The sequence below is a fragment of the Stegostoma tigrinum genome, chromosome 27 (genome assembly GCF_030684315.1).
Source record: "Stegostoma tigrinum isolate sSteTig4 chromosome 27, sSteTig4.hap1, whole genome shotgun sequence".
Lineage (NCBI taxonomy): Eukaryota > Metazoa > Chordata > Chondrichthyes > Orectolobiformes > Stegostomatidae > Stegostoma > Stegostoma tigrinum.
In genome coordinates this window covers 3,010,572-3,027,400 of record NC_081380.1, presented here as the reverse complement: position 1 = coordinate 3,027,400, position 16,829 = coordinate 3,010,572, and the positions used below count along the sequence as shown (strand labels likewise).

The following is a 16,829-nucleotide window of genomic DNA, read 5'->3' as shown; positions in this document are numbered from 1 at the left end:
TGACATTTTCAAAAAAATTGCACATTTTCATTTTTACTTACCAATCTCCTCTTTGCAATTATCTATTTCCAGCTGTAGCGTTTCTTCAATGTTCTCCTTAAGACACTGTTCTGCCTGTATCTGCTCCTTCAGGAAAAGGATTTCTGCCTTTAGTTTCTCCTCTAGATGATCAGCTGCTGTCCGCACGCTGACAATATTTTCACGATATTTCTGCACTAGTTCATGCAGTTCCTTAAATAATGAGATAAGTATTCAGACAGTGCAGCACATACTAGCATATCCCAACAGCAAAGCAACTGTGGCTGTACAGGCAGTCAGCAGGACTGTTATTCATTCACCTTCACTCAGAGGTGGCCACAATTGTCATAATTCAAGCAGCTTGAAACAACTTTACCTCTTTTGCCCTGTTGCCACTCCACAGCAGCACATTGAAGACTGGGAACCTGGATAGCCAAAGGCAGTCAAACCTCTGCAGCGTCTAATTTTTCCCAGTCTGAATGATGCAATACAAACTGGGAAGTAAAGAGAAATGCATTGTACCTTAAGATACTTAGTAAAAACCAGGAGGGGAAATGAGCAGTATTTGTTTATTAGCACAGTGAGTTGAGGTCTACTGCCAGTCAGGGTGGCAGAGGCAAAAATTACTAGCTTTCAATAGGGCTAGTAGGAACTGCAGATGCTGGAGGATCTGAGATAACAAGGTGTAGAGCTGGATGAACACAGCAGGCCAAGCAGTATCAGGGGAGCAGGAAGGCTGATGTTTCAGTCAAGGGTCTAGACTGAAGTGTCAGCTTTCCTGCTCCTCTGATGCTGCTTGGCCTGTTGTGTTCATCCAGCTCTACACCTTGTTATACTAGCTTTCAATAGGAACTGGATTTGGATACAAATCCGAATTACAGGTCATCGACAAGGATTGGGGTTAATGGGAGAACTCTTCCAAAGAGAAGTTGAGGAGCCAATATCTAGTACTATGTAGCCAAAAAGTGTCAATTATCTATCTTGTAAAAGAACCCTTAGAGAAGAGTGATTAACAACACGATAATGTGAAATTCTATGTTCAAAAGTGAGGTAATTCATTCTTAAGCAAGGATATTAAATTTGAATAACAGAAATTATGAAGGCAAGAAGTGAAAATTGGGTGAGACAAATTGCGAATGTACATTAAAAGGCATTACTGTACACAGCAATGAAAGTCTTTACTGAACTATTACTTGATTTTAAGAACTACACGTTTCTTCAAGGTATAACAAATCAAAAAAGCTCAGTCAACCATCGCTAATGAAGTAAATTCAGGATTATATGAGATTAAAAGAAAGGCCAATATAGTTGCCAGAATTAGCAGTAAATTTTAAGATTGAGAAGCTTTTAGAATACAGCAAAAGAGGACCAAGGAACTGACAAGAGATAGCAGAATATGAAAGTTATCTAGCAAAAAGTATAAAAGCTTCTATAGGTGTGTAAGAAAAAAATCATTTGCCTAAAATGTATGGTGTCCATTATAGACAGAGTTAGGATAATTATAATGGAAAATACAGTAAGGGCAGAGAAGCTAAATGATCACTTTGTTTGCTTTCATCTCCTGGGAGTGATGACCTAGTGGTATTATCACTGGACTATTAATAACCCTCAGAAAATCAGCTAATGCCCTGGGGACGTGGTTCAAATCCTCCTACAGCAGATGGCAGAATTTGATGACCACAAAACCATTGTGATTGTCGGAAAGACCCATCTGGGTCACTAATGTCCTTCAGATAAAGGAAATCCACCATCCTCACCTGGTATGGCCAAAATGTGACTCCAGACCACAGCAATGTGGTTGACTCTCAAGTGCCGTCTGCAATGGCCAAGCAAGCCACTCAATTGTATCAACTGCTACAAAGTCTCAACAAAGAAATTGACGCTTGATAGACCTAGGCTCTAGAAAGTTCCACAGCAGAAAAAGCCCTGTTGACCCTGCAAAATCCACCTAACTCACATCTGGGGGACAAACTGAGAGCTGTCTCACAGTCTAGTCAAGCAACGGCCTGACATTGTGTGTAAAGCATGATTCCGTGGGGATGACACAACTATGTCCCAGTTACCACCATCCTGGGGTACATCCTGTCCAATCAGCATTAGACCCAGCAGAAATGATGGCACAGTGGTATAGAGTCAGGAGGGAATTACCCTGGGTATCCTCAACATTGACTCCAGACCGTACAAGATCTCAAGGCTTCAGATTAAACTTGGGCAAGGAAACCGCCTGCTAGTTACCATGTACCATCCTCCCTCAACTGATGAATCAGAATTCCTCCATATTGAACAACACTTGGAGGAAGCAATGAGGATGGCAAGAGTGCAAAATGTTCTCTGGATGGGGGATGTCAATGTCCACCAACAGTGGTTCGGCAGCAGCCCTACTGGTCGAGTTGGTTGAGTTTTAAACAACATAGTTGCTAGACTGGGTCTGTAGTCGGTGGTAAGGAAATTGACAAGAGGGAAAAACAATACTTGACCTCATCCTTACCAATCTGTTGGCTGTAGATGCATCTGTCCAGGACAGTTCAGGTATGAGTGACCACTGCACGATCCTCGTGGAGTTGAAATCCCACCTTCACAGTGAGAATAACCTCAATTGTGTTGTGTGGCACTGTCAATGTACTAAATGTGACAGACTTCAAACTGATCTACTGACTCAAGACAGGGCATCCATGAGGTGCTGTGGGTCATCAACAGCAGAGATATTGAGCTCCAAGACAACCTGCAATCACATGGCCTGGGATATCCCCCACTCAACCATTACTATCAATGGATGAGTGACAGCACCACAAATATCCCCATCCTCAATGATGGAAGGGCCCAACACAGCTGTCCAAAAGATAAGGCTGGAGCAATTGCAAGGGCCCATTAGATGATCCATCTTGCCATCCTCCAGTTGTCCCCCGCAACACAGATTCCAGTCTACTAATTCGACTCACTCCGCCTGGTATCAAGGAACAGTTGGAGGCAAGGAATACTGCAAAGGCTTTGACAACACTCAGAAAATATTACTGAAGACTTGTCCTCCAGCACTTGCTGCTCTCCTAGCCAAGATCTTCCAGTACAGTAACAACACTGTCATCCATCTAATGATGTGGAAAATTACCCAGATATGTCATGTCTGCACAAAAAGTAGGACAAATCCGACGTGGCCAATTACTGCCCCATTAGTATAAACTCCATCATCAGTAACCTGATGGAAGGTGTCATCAACTATGCTATGAAGCAGCACCTGTTCAGTGATGTCCAGTTTGAGTTCTACCAGGGGCACTCAGCTCCTGAACTCATTCCAGCCTTGGGTCAAATACGAACAGAAGAGCTGAATTCCAGAGGTAAAGGGAGAATGACAGCCCTTGACTGAGTGTGGCATCAAGGAGTCAATGGCTATCAGGGGCAAGCTCTCTGCTGGTTGGAATCATACTTGGCACAAAGGAAGATAGTTGTGGTTGTTGAGTTGTGGTCATCTCAGTTCAATGCAGGAGCTCCTCAAGGTAGTGACCTAAGCCCAACAAACATTAGCTACTCCATCAATGGCCTTCCCTTCATCGTAAGGTTAGAAGTGGGGATGTTCGCAAATGATTGCACAGTGTTCAGCACCATCGATAACACCTCACATACTGAAGCAGTCCATGTTCAAATCTGGGCAAAATTCAGGCTTCGGCTGACAAGTGGCAAGTAACACTTGCATCACATAAATGCCCGACAATGACCATCTCCAAAAAGACGGAATCTCACCACTGCCTCTTGACATTTAATCGTGATACCATCACTGAACCTACCACTAACAACATCCTGGGGTTTACCATTGACTGGAAACTCAACTGGACTCACCACATAAACACAGTGGCTACAAGAATAGGTCAGAGGCTAGGAATACTGCAGCGAGTAACTCACTTCCTGACTCCCAAAAGCCTGTCCACCATCGACAGGGTACAAGTCAGAATTATGATGAGAAAACTCCCTACTTGCCTGGATGGGTACAGCTCCAACACTCAGAAAGCTTAATATCATCAGGGACAAAGCAACCCATCATAACTAGGCAATGGCCTAGTGGTATTATCACTGGACTGTTAATTCAGAGACCCAGATAATGTTGTGGGGACTTGGATTCATATCCCCGTCACAACAGATAGTGGAAATTGAATTTAATAAATATCTGGAATTAACACAGTCTAATGATGACCGTGAATCCATTGTCAATTGTTGGAAAAATCCATCTGGCTCATTAATGTTCTTTAGGGAAGGAAACTGCCATCCTTACCTGATCTGGCCTACATGTGACTCCAGACCCACAGCAATGTGGTTGATTCTTAACGGCCCTTTGGACAGTTTGGGAATGGACAATAAACGCTGCCTAGGCAGCGATGCCCTCTTCCCATGATTGAATAAAGAAGAAACAACTTAACTTGCACCACGTCCACAACCATTCACTCCCTACACCACCAATGCTCGGTAGCAGCTGTGCTTACTACGCACTGTGGAAGTTCACTGAAGAGCCTTAGACTTGATGGATGACCGCTTCCATCTGGAAGGACAAGGGCAACAGATACATGGGAACAACACCAGCTGCAAGTTCCCCTCCAAGCCACTCATCATCCCAACCTGGAAGTATATTACCATTGCTTCACCATTGTTGGGCCAAAATCCTGGAACTCCCTTCTCAAGGTCATTGAGGGTCAGCATATGGACTGCAGCGACTTTGAAAGTAGCTTAACGTCACCCTCTCGAGGGCTACTAGGGACAGGCCAGACAACAACAGTCATGTCCCATGAATGAATAAAAAAATTACATAAATTAAGGGTTATGGGGGTGAGGCAGGTTAAAACCATTTAAGTGTTCAGTCAGCCATGGCTGCAATGAATGATAGGGCAGGCTTGATGGGGTGAATTGCATACTCCTGTTTCTATGTTCCTGTTCTCCTAGAACTAGAGATCCAAGTGGTTAGACAGAACAGGGGTTGAAGGAAATTATTCATAAGATGACTGTATTGGGGCTGAAGGTGGATATGTCTCGAAGACCCGATGGTTGCATCCCAGACTGCTGAAGGAGGTGGCCTTTGAGTCTATTGACACATTGGTGATTAACTTCTAACATTCGATACATTCTGGAATGATTCCTGAAGTTTGGATGGTAGAAATGATGCCCCACTATTTAAGAAGGGAAAGACAGAGAAAACCAAAACTGCAGATCTGATAGCCTTACATACTGTAAAGTGTGATAAATAAATACTTGAATAATAACGAACTGATTGGGTGTAGTTAGTATGGATTTGCCAATGGAAAATCATGTTTGACAAACTCATCAATTTTTTTTGAAGATGTTACGAACAAAATTGATAAAGCAGAGCTAATGTACATATTATGAGAAGACATTTCGATAAAGTCCTCCACAGGAGAATGGTTAAAAAACTTAAAAGCATATGGAATGACTGGTAGTGTACTGGCATGGATTATTGATTGGCTAACTGACAGAAAACAAAATAGGAATAAATGGGTCATACTCAGATTGGCAAGCTGTGCTTAGTGGGATACCACATGGATTAGTTAATCAATGATGAGGACAAAACGTAGTATTTCCAAATCTGCAGATGACACAAAGCTAAGGTGGTTGTGCGGTAAATGTAAAAGTGGCTTCAGGAGGCTTAACAAAAGGGAAAGAACATGCAGATTGAATACATTACGGAGGGGAATAGCCTAACCTCTCTGATAATTAAACTAAAAGGAGTTGAAGCTCCCCTATAATAATTATCACTTGGAATACCCACAGAAGCTTGCCTTTCTTCCCGTAATCTGTTAAAAGCTGTTAAAAAAATGGACAATTTCTGAGTTCCACTTTACAAATAACAATAAACAATTTATTTATTTAACGCTAACAATGAACAAATTAACAGAATTACTAACAAACTGACAATTCCCCTCTAGACTACTAGCTACTTCCTGACTGAACAAAATCCTACTGGAACGCTGTCTGAATAAGCACTAGTAACATTATAAACCCAATTCATAAGAAAACAATAAATTAAAACTTAATCTCTTCAACCTCGCAGACTCTCTCTTCTGGGACTCTCTGCTGCAAATGCCTTTCTTCTGCCAAGTCTGCTGTTAGGAGGGTTTCTCTGCAATTTCATCAGTAAGGTCTTTAACATAAACTGCCATGGTACTTTTGGTGGGTCTTTTTGGACAGCTTACGGAGTTTGTGGTAGCCAGTCTTAAATTTCCTTTCGCTGCAGCTGAACGTTGGCTTACTTTTTCGGATGGCAATGGGCTCTACCCTCATTTTTCAAAAATGCCCTCATCTTTATATCCATAATAGTATGTCTTACGTAGGACTGATTTGATGTTGTCAACAGTATCAGATTTAAATTCAATTGGCTTTCTGTAACTAAGTGTTTGTTTCAAATTAATTGGCCAAATTCAAACTTGTCACAACATCAAAACAAGACGAAATAAAAACTAAAAGAACTGCGAATGCTATAAATCAGGAACAAAAACAAAGTCGCTGGAAAAGCTCAGCAGGTCTGGCAGCATCTGTGAAGGAGAAAACAGAGTTAATGTTTCAGGTCCGGTGACCCTTCCTCAGAACCCGAAACGTTGGCCCTATTTTCTCCTTCACAAATGCTGCCAGACCTGCTGAGCTTTTCCAGCAACTTTGTTTTCGATCAACACAAGACTGCTGTTTTGCCTGTCACCTGTAAGGATTTTTTGATACAAGTTTTGAGACTCTCTGTACCGGCAACATCCAGATGCTGCTCACAGTTATATATTTTTAAAAAATACCTAAGCACAAAAACAACTCCTCACCTCTCAAAGGGACTATACACTCTTTGCCCCTCTATCATTTTTACCAACAAATTCTAACTTCCTGCCTTCCAATTCACAAATACTTCACAATTTTTATAAATGACCTGGATGCAGGCGTAGGTGGATAGGTTAGTAAGTTTGCAGGTGACACTAAAGTCGGTGGAGTGGTGGACAGTGTGGAAGAATGTTGCAGGTTGCAGGAAGACTTGGATAAACTACAGAATTGGGCTGAAAGGTGACAAATGGAGTTCAATGCGGATAAATGTGAGATGATTCACTTTGGGAAGAATAATACGAAGGCAGAATACTGGGTCAATGGAAAGATTCTTGGTAGTGTGGATGTGCAGAGGGATCTTGGTGTCCATGCATATAGATCCCTGAAAGTTGCCACCCAGGTTGATAGTGCTGTTGAGAAGGCTTACGGTGCATTAGGTTTTATTGGTAAAGGGATTGAGTTCTGGAGCTGTGACATCCTGCTGCAAATGTACAACACTAGTGCGGCCTCATTTGGAATACTGCATGCAGTTCTGGGTGCCCCATTACAGGAAGGATGTGGAAGCACTGGAAACAGTACAGAGATTTACCAGGATGTTGCCTGGTCTGGAGAACAGGCCCTATGAAGAAAGGCTGACGGACTTGGGTCTGTTCTCATTGCAGAGGAGGCTAAGAGGGGATTTAATAGAGACGTACATGATGATCAGAAGATTAGATAGGGTGGACAGTGACAGTCTTTTTCCGAGGATGATGACTTCAGCTTGTACAAGGGGGCATAGCTACAAATTGAGGGGTGATAGATTTAAGACAGATGTCAGAGGCAGGTTCTTTACTCAGAGTGGTAAGGGCGTGATGCCCTGCCTGCCAATGTAGTTAACGCAGCCACATTTGGGGCATTTAAACAGTCCTTGGATAAGCAAATGGATGATGATGGGATAGTGTAGAGGGAGGGGCTTAGATTAGTTCACAGGTTGGTGCAACATCGAGGGCCAAAGGGCCTGTTCTGCGTTGTATTGTTCTATGTTCTATTTCGCAATACATATAACATGGAAAGATGAGAGGTTATTCACTGTGGTAGGAAAAACACGAGTGCAGTGTATTTCTTAAACAGTAAAATGTTGGAATATGTAAATGTCAAAGGAACCCAGGTGTCCTTCTTGATAAGTCACTGAAGGCTAACATGTGGGTACAGCAAACTATTAGGAAGGCTAATAAAATACTAGCCTTTATCACAATAGGGTTTGAATATAAGAATTGTGAAGGCTTCCTTCACTTGTATAGGATCTTAGTTAGATGGTGAGTATTGTGCATAGTTTTGGTCTCCTCACCTCAGGAATTATTGCCATTGAGACACAAATTAAAAATAAGGAGGTCACAGTTTTGATATAAGGAGATTTTTGTTAATCAGAGTTGTAAACTTCTGGACTTCTCTACCACAAAGTGCTACGAAAGGTCAGTATTTGAGTATGTTTAAGGTAGTGAATGATAGCTTTATGATTAGCCATGGTATACATGACTATTGGTGGGGGAGGGTGGTGGTGGTGGTGGAGGAGAAGGGGGGTAATGGCCTAGTGGTATTATTGTCAGACTGTTAATCCAGAGACTCTGGTCATAATCTGGACAGAGATAGTAGGAACTGCCGATGCTGGAGAATCTGAGATTACACGGTGTGAAGCTGGATGAACACAGCGGGCCAAGCAGCATCAGAGGAGCAGGAAAGTTGATATTTCGGGTCAAGATCCTTCTTCAGAAAATGATTCATTGTTGATTTGCACAAAAAAAAAAGCCCATCTGGTTCACTAATGCTTTTTAGGGAAATAAACTACTTTCTTTACCTAGTCTGGCCTACATGTGACTCCAGACTTACAATGTTCAAGTTTGATTTATTATTTACACATGTACTGCGATACAGTGAAAAGTGTTTTGCATGCTACAGAGGCAGATCGTACCTTATGAAGTGCATCAGGAGAATGAGGGATGACCTTATAGAAGTTAATAAAATCGAGGGGCATGAATAGGGTGAGGAGCCAAGTTCTTTTCCCCAGGTTAGGGGAGTCCATAGCTCGAGGACATAGATTTATGGTGAGAGGGGAAAGATTCAAAACGGACCCAAAGGGCAACTTTTTCATGCAGAGGGTGGTGCAGAAGTGAGCTGCCAGAGGCAGTGGTGGAGGCAAGGATAATTACAATACTTAAAAAGCATCTGGGCGGGTACATGAATAGGAGGGTTTAGAAGAATATGGGCCAAATGCTGGCAAATGGGACTAGATTAATTTAGGATATCTGGTCAGCATGAACAAGTTATCCGAAGGGTCTGTTTCCATGCTGTACATCTCTATGACTGGGCTGTGTTCACAAATCTCTGTAGTTTCTTGCAGTCTTGGGAACAGCAGTTGCCATACCATGTTGAGATGCATCCAGACAGGTTGTTTTCTATGGTGCATCTATCAAAATTGGTAATAGTCTTTGTCAACATGCTAAATTTCATTGGCCTCCTGAAGTAGTAGTGGAGTTCTTGTGGTTTCATGACCATCGCTTTGACATGAATGGACCAGGACAGATTGTTGGTGATCAATCCCATGAACTTGATGCTTTTGACCATCTCCACTTCAGCACCGCTGATGCGGACAGGGGCATGCCCTCCACTTCATTTCCTGAAGTCAATGACCAGCTCCTTCATTCTGCTGATGATCATGGAGAGATTGTCGTCTTTACACCAGGCCTCAAAGCACTCAATCTCTTTTCTGCATTCTGTCTTGTCATTGTTTGAAATCTGACCTACAACAGTGATGTCAGCAACCTTGTAAATGTAGCTGGGGCAGAATTTGGCCACACAGTCGTGGGTACAAAAGGAGTATGGTAGGAAGCTGTAAACATTTAACTGCCTTCTGGGCAATTATGGATGGGTAATAAATGATGACCTAGCCTGTGATGCCCACATCCCATGAGTGAATAGAACAATACAAAAGGTAAAGGTTATATTGAGATAGGGCACACTCAACAGACCGAATGGCCTACTTCAGTTCCTACATTCTTATGACTGAAGCATGATGCACAATATAGCTGCCTTTTGAGCTCCATAATCTCTTCAAAAGCAGCAATTGGGGAAAATAAAGCACATCAGCGAGGTACATTTTTACACAACTCCTTATTTACTTAGTGTTGTTGACAGAACTTCAAAGGCTCTCAAGATGCCAGCTCAGTGACAGCCAGGACAGCACTTGGCACCATATTGTCTTTATAATTTGGAATAGGGAGTATGAGACCACAGGTTAGAATCATAAAATAGAACCCCTACAGTGTGGGAAGAGGTCATTCAGCCCATCGGGACTGCACCAACCCTCCGAACAGCTTCCCACCCAAACCCAGCCTGTCATCCAATTCCTGTAACCCTGCATTTTGCATGACAAATCCACCAAGCCCACACATATCTAGGCACTGTTAGCAATTTATCATGGCCAACCCATCTCACTTGCATATCTTTGGACTGTGGAAGAAAATCGGAACACCTAGAGGAAACCAATGCAGACACAGGGAGAATGTGCAAATTGCACACTGCCAGTCGCCCAAGGCCGGGACTGCACCCAGGTCCCTGGCCTTGTGAGACAGCAGCCCTAACCACTGATCTACAATTAAGCAATATGAGGAAAACCACACGTCACTTTCAGAGCTGGGAGAAACATGTAGGCTATTAGAGACAGAAGCATAGAAAATACAAACAGCAGCAGCACATTCAGCTATTGGACCCTGCTCTGCTATTCAATATGATCATGGATGAATATCCTGTGCTCAGAATCCTGTTCCCACTTTTGCCCCAATATCCCTTGATCCATTTACCCCCAAGAATTATACTGAACTCCCTCTTGAAAACATTAATGTTTTGGCCTCAAGAACTTCCTATGGCAAAGAATTCCACAGGGTCACCACTCTCTGGGTGAAGAAATTTCTCCTCATCCCAGTCCTAAATGGTCTATCCAGTATCCTTAGACTGTAATCCCTGGTTCTAGATTTCTGTCTTCAGGAACATCCTTCCTACACTTACCCTGTCTAATCCTGTCTCAATTTTAGGGGATCACCCCACATTCTTCAAAACACCAGTGAACATGGTCTTAACTGATCCAGTCTTTCTTTACACGTCAGTCCTGCCATCCCAGGAATTAGTGTGGTAAACCTTTGTTATATTCCCTCATTGGCTGAAATAGCATCAGACAAAGAGATCAAAACTACACACAATATTCCATGTACAGTCTCACTAAGGCCCTGTACAACTGCAGCAAGATATTCCTGCTCCTGTACTCAACTCCTTTCACAACAAAGGCCAACATTCCATTTGCCTTCTTCATCACCTGCTGCATGCACATGCTTACTTTCAGTGACTGTGGTACTGGGACACTGCACCTTCCCCTCTCCCAATCTATCGCTATTCACACAATAATCTGCCTTCCTGTTTTTGCTGCCAAAGTGGATAACCTCAGATGATACTTCGTCTGCCATGCAATTGGCCACTCATTCAACTTGTCCAAATCATAGTGAAATCAGAGCGAAACATCCTCCTTACAGTCCACTTTCCACTTAGTTTTGTGTTGTCTGCAAACTTGGAGATATTACATTTACTTCCCTTATCTAAATCCAGTCTAGAGACGCAAGAAAGATGGCCACCATTGAGGACTCATCCTAGTGAGGAGCCAGTAAGCTCTCAATAGCTGCAGTTGTGTCAAGCAGCTGACTAAAAGGAGGTGAGGGGTCATTCTTCCTCCATCAAAGTTATACACATGAGCAGAGCAAATTCCCTGCCAACTGTCACAGCTAGAATTGCTAGCTATTAGCAATAACAGAACTTGTAGACACAGGCATCTATAACAAACAAAATGAAGGCTTCCTGTAATTGCTTGATGTAGTAGTAAGGTAAATCCTCAATTGTTTAGACAACACATATTGGGCCAGGAGGCAAAGCTGTACCATGCCACTATTAACCTGCTTCAAGCCCTCATTGATAGAGTAATACAGCACAGAAACTGACCCTTTGGTCCAACCTGACCATGCCACCCATCATCCCAAATTAACCAGTCTCACCTGTCTGTGCATGACCCACATCCCTCCAGACATTTCTTTTCATGTACTTATCTAGATGTCTTTTAAACATTGTAACTCTACCCGCATCTACCACTTCCTCTGGACGTTCATTCCACACATGAACCACTCTCACATTAAAAATACGATGATGTGGCTATTTGGGTTTTAGTTCCTGAAATGAATTTACAGGCTTATCTTTGAGCTGCTAAGCTCCCTAGAGCCCCAAACAGTCACAAAAGCGAATCACAAGTCTCCCTTGACTTAAACACATGATCAAATAGACGTAGTTCCAAGAGAATGAAGTTGAAAGTATGTAGGATAGATTCAAGAGCTGAAATGAACAATCTATAACTTAGCAGCCTGACATTCCTGCAAAACCAATTTTCCCCAGAACAAAGTAGTTCAATCCCATGTACCACTTTCACAATTATCATGAACAGGTCATTGGACCGATTCTTCTGATTTACATATTCATTCACCTCCACTGTGTCTGGTGGAATGAAGTTCTCTCCCTGAAGAACAGACGAGTGTAGGCTATGCTTCCCCTGAAGACTCTCATTTTCCTTCTGCAGTCGCATCAGTTCCTCAGACACTTGTTCCCGTGACCGTATCAGCACCGCCTTTAGGAAAGACAACAAAACTGACAGAATAAGCTATCGAACATCAGCTTCAACTGTGCAAAACCTCAAGGCATTGACTTTTAAACAGAACCAATTGTCTGGAAAATAAATCATATGAACACAAATGTACTATAAACCTAAGAAACAGGCGGCTTAGAGCTTTTGGACCCTCGAGCCTGCTCCACTATTTGATAAGATCATGGCTGATTCAATTGTGACCTCAACTTTCCCATCTAACCACCTATAACCATTGTGTCTAGTCAATCAAAATTCCAGCTTAGCATTAAAATATTCAACAACCCAGCCACTACTGCTCTCTGGAGTAGAGAATTCCACAGGATAACAATGCTTTGAAGGGTTCCTCATCTCTGCCTTAAATGAGAGACCCCTTATTTTTAAAAAGTGCCCCCAGTTGTGAACTCTTCCACAAGGGAGACAAAAGACATCACCAGGTCAAGTTTCCACAGCATCTTATAAAATCACCTCTCATTTTTCAAATGCCAATGGATATTAGGTCCAGGCTGTCCTATTTTCCCACATAACATAACTTCTTTATGCCAGAAATCAGGTCAAATGTACCTTTTCTGAACTGCTTTTAACGCAATTCTCTCCGTTCTTAAATACGAGTCGAAATCTGTAGCACTCACATATGATCTTATCAACACCCTATATCACTGTAGCAAATTTCCCTGCTTTTATATTCCATTATCCTTGCAATAAACACCAACATTCTACTTGCCTTCTTGATCATCTGTTATACCTTCACACCAATGTTTTGAGATTTCAAGTACCAGGATACCCAGATCCCTGGGAGTCTCAGAGTTCTGCAAACTCATTCCATTTAAATATTAAGCAGCTCTTCTATTCTTCTCAGCAAAGTGGTCAAATTCACATTTTCCTACATTATCTCCATCAGCCAAATGTTCACTCAGTCACTTAACCTACCTATATCCCTATTCAGAATCCAAATGCCCACTTCACAAACTCATCTCCTAGCTGTCTCTGAACGATCAGTGCATTTAGCAACTATTCATTTGGTTACTGAGTATTAGCGTTCACAACAACAGCTTTGAGGGATCCAGAGCAGTGGAAACGTGGTTACAGAGTTGGTCAGCCTGCAAAGCCTACAGTGAGACTCTCCCGTTCGTGTGGATTGGAACTCTGATGGCGGCACAGCCTGGGCTAGTACAGCCCAGAGCAGGGACTCTTGCTTCTGTATGGCGTGGGCTGGTGTAACCCAGGTGTGACTGTAACCGCGGAGAAGGAAAAGTGGTCTTTCTTTAAGTTATCTTTGTTTATGTTTTAATTTTATTTTTAAGTTAACGTGTACAGAACCGATGTATGGCGATGATATACACTGTATTTAATATCGAATGCGCGTGGCAATAAATTATTCAAATTAAACAAAAACACTTTTTCAGACCACTAGGTGATATTGAATTGGCTTGCTCTGAAATGACTATTTGATGATTTGGCTATGATACAAACATATTGTTTCAGTTAAGCTGTGCCCTTTCACATCCATGAGCTATAGAACAGACATGCTTTTTCAGCTAACTGGCAGAACTATAAACTCTACTAAAGTATTAGTCAATATGTAGGGCTGCCCAGTGAAACAACCATTAACCCTCAGTTGTGTAATTCACTAATCTGTTAAAATAGGCACAACCAAATTATATGATTCTGCCTCCTGGACTGGTACAACAAACCATTTGCTCCTGGGTGCTTCGCTTGGCTTGGGAAAACAACTGCTGAATGCTGGTAAGTAAGGTGTCAGCATCTTGTGCGCGCTGGACCAGCCGAGTGACCTGGGAGAATAAAATACATGGGATGAGATGTGTTGAAGCAAGGAATAGACTCCAACAAAATAGGCCATTATTACTGCATTTCCATCAGTTCCACCTGCGCTTCTATAAAGAAAGACAATTGAATTTTGCACAAATACCCAGAAACTGGGGCCTGGTTTCCTGATCTTGTCCAAGGCATATCACCCCGGCATTATGGTATTCCCTCAGCACACTGTTGGCTTGGACAGTGGGCTTTAGGAATGGAATTTCAACTCTCAGTCTTCTTGCTTGGATACACACACACTACTCACTGAGTCATTAAAAAAAGAGTATTGAAGTGTGGGAAGCAGCATTGCTTGGATTACAGTCACAAAATTGTTACAGTGCAGGCAGAATTAATCACCCATTTTGTCTGGCAGGTTCTCTGGATGAGCAATTCACTTTGTGACATAGCTTCTCCCCGTACCTGAGCATTCTTCATTTAGGTAGCAGTCTAATTCTTTTCTTAATGGTTTGGTTGAACCAGCCTCCACTATGCTTTTTGTTAATGCATTGCGTGAGAAAAACTCTCCTTGTGTTGTGATTTACGTATATTTTGTCATTTATTTTTAAGAGTTTGGATTTTTAACTAGTAGCAAAACAAAGTGTTGATCTGTTTGTGTGAAGAGGTTTTAAAATTAAATAGGTCAGTCCTTTCGGAACTATGATTTAAAGCCAGTTTCTGCCCCCTGCAATGTTAGTGAAAGTTTGTTTACATTATGGGAGTTTATGGCCGAAGACAGAAAACATTAGCTTGGCTTTTGGGTTTAGCCACTCACCATCCCGACTTGGAAATATATCATTTTTCTTTCACTGTCACTGGGTCAAAATCCCAGAATTCCATCCCTGAGGGCATTATGGGTCAACCTACATCATGCAGACTGCAGTGGTTCAGGGAGGCATCTCAGTATCACCTTGTGAAGGGTGACTAGGGGCAAGCAATAAATGCTGACCAACTAGCAATGCCCATGTCTCACAAATGAATAAAAAAAGAGTAATCTAGGATTAATTTTGGTTTAGGTTGGGAAGGTTAGGGGACCTGACTGAAGTCAGATGCAAGAATAATCTCTTAGACAAAAGCAGATTGTTCAAAGAAGTTAGGGAAATAAGTTCTAAGCGTAGGGGCTTTAGTTCAGATCAATGTGTTTGGTTAGACATCTGCATTGGTTATTCAAAACTGAGGAAGTCCAAGATCTCAGTTCGGTGAATGTTCTAAAGGAAAGGCTTCATAGCTCACAGGCCATGAACGGAGGGAAAAGTAGTTGTTATACCTGTAAACTGGGCAGGGATTGAAACTTTTTTCAGATTTTGAATAACTGTAAAGTGATGTTGTTGGGTAGTAGATGGGATTTTGTTTTGTAGGATGTTTTGAAATGTTTAAAATTTATGTTTATATCACATGGTTTGGCCCTTTATTAATTTTTTTTATGTAATACACTACTGTATTATCTAAGGATTTAGAGTAGATCTGTAGCTCTGGTTGTGGGTGTTGAGGTTGGTTGGCTCGCCAAGCTGGTTTGTTGTTCCTGCTTGGTAACATCATCAGTGCAATCTCAGATTAAGTGTCCCTGTGTTTTCCCACCTGGTTTTTAAACTCTGGGGTCTGTTGCAATGGATTGCCTCACTTCCAGGTTTCCTCCATATTGGAATGTATATGGGGTTGAGTTCAACGTGTTTATTAATAGCATGCTTCGTAGAGGGTCATGTTTCCAGGAATTCTCGTGCTTGTCTCTGCCTAACCTGTCCCAAGATCTTGGTGTTGTCCCAGTTGAAGTGGTGGTCCTCTTCGTCTATGGGGATTGAGATGAGTGAGTATTGGTCGTATCTTTTTGTAGCCATTTGGTGTTCATGTAACCTTGTTGTTAGTTTCCTTCCTGTTTGATGTAGTGTTTCTCACAGTCTCTGTAGGGGATCTTGTAGATGACATTGGTCCTGCCCATGGTGGGGAGTAGGTCTTTAGTTCGGGTGAGCGCGTGTCGTAAGAATTGTCATATGACAAGTGCTCACCCAATCTAAAGACCCACTCCCCGCCATGGGCAGGACCAATGTCATCTACAAGATCCCCTACAGAGACTGCGAGAAACACAACATCAAACAGGAAGGAAACTAACAACAAGGGTACATGAACACCAAATGGCTACAAAAAGATACGACCAATACTCACACATCTCAATCACCATGGACGAAGTGGATCACCACTTCAACTGGGACAACACCAAGATCTTGGGACAGGTTAGGCAGAGACAAGCACGAGAATTCCTGGAAACATGACCCTCTACGAAGCATGCTATTAATAAACAAACTGAACTCAACCCCATATACATTCCACTATGGAGGAAACCCAGAAGTGAGGCAATCCATTGCAACAGAACCCAGAGTTTAAAAACCAGGTGGGAAAACGCACCGACGCTTCATCAGGGGCTGCAGGGAGGATGTTACTAAGCATGATAACGAAATATCTATGGAACAACAAACCAGCCCGGCAAGCTAACCAACCT

General features: G+C 42.3%; 1 protein-coding gene across 4 annotated transcripts in view; it reads right to left on the bottom strand.

Annotated features, from left to right (window-relative positions):
• rabep1 (rabaptin, RAB GTPase binding effector protein 1) overlaps positions 1-16,829 on the bottom strand; it is a 120,137-nt gene that overhangs the window by 25,251 nt on the left and 78,057 nt on the right. For all 4 annotated transcript variants that reach the window (XM_059655538.1, XM_059655537.1, XM_059655534.1 and 1 more), the window contains 3 exons: positions 14,215-14,313; positions 12,365-12,505; positions 42-231 (listed from right to left, as the gene is read on the bottom strand). In XM_059655538.1, the coding sequence (XP_059511521.1) occupies positions 42-231; positions 12,365-12,505; positions 14,215-14,313 (430 nt within the window). The remainder of the gene's footprint in view (positions 1-41; positions 232-12,364; positions 12,506-14,214; positions 14,314-16,829) is intronic.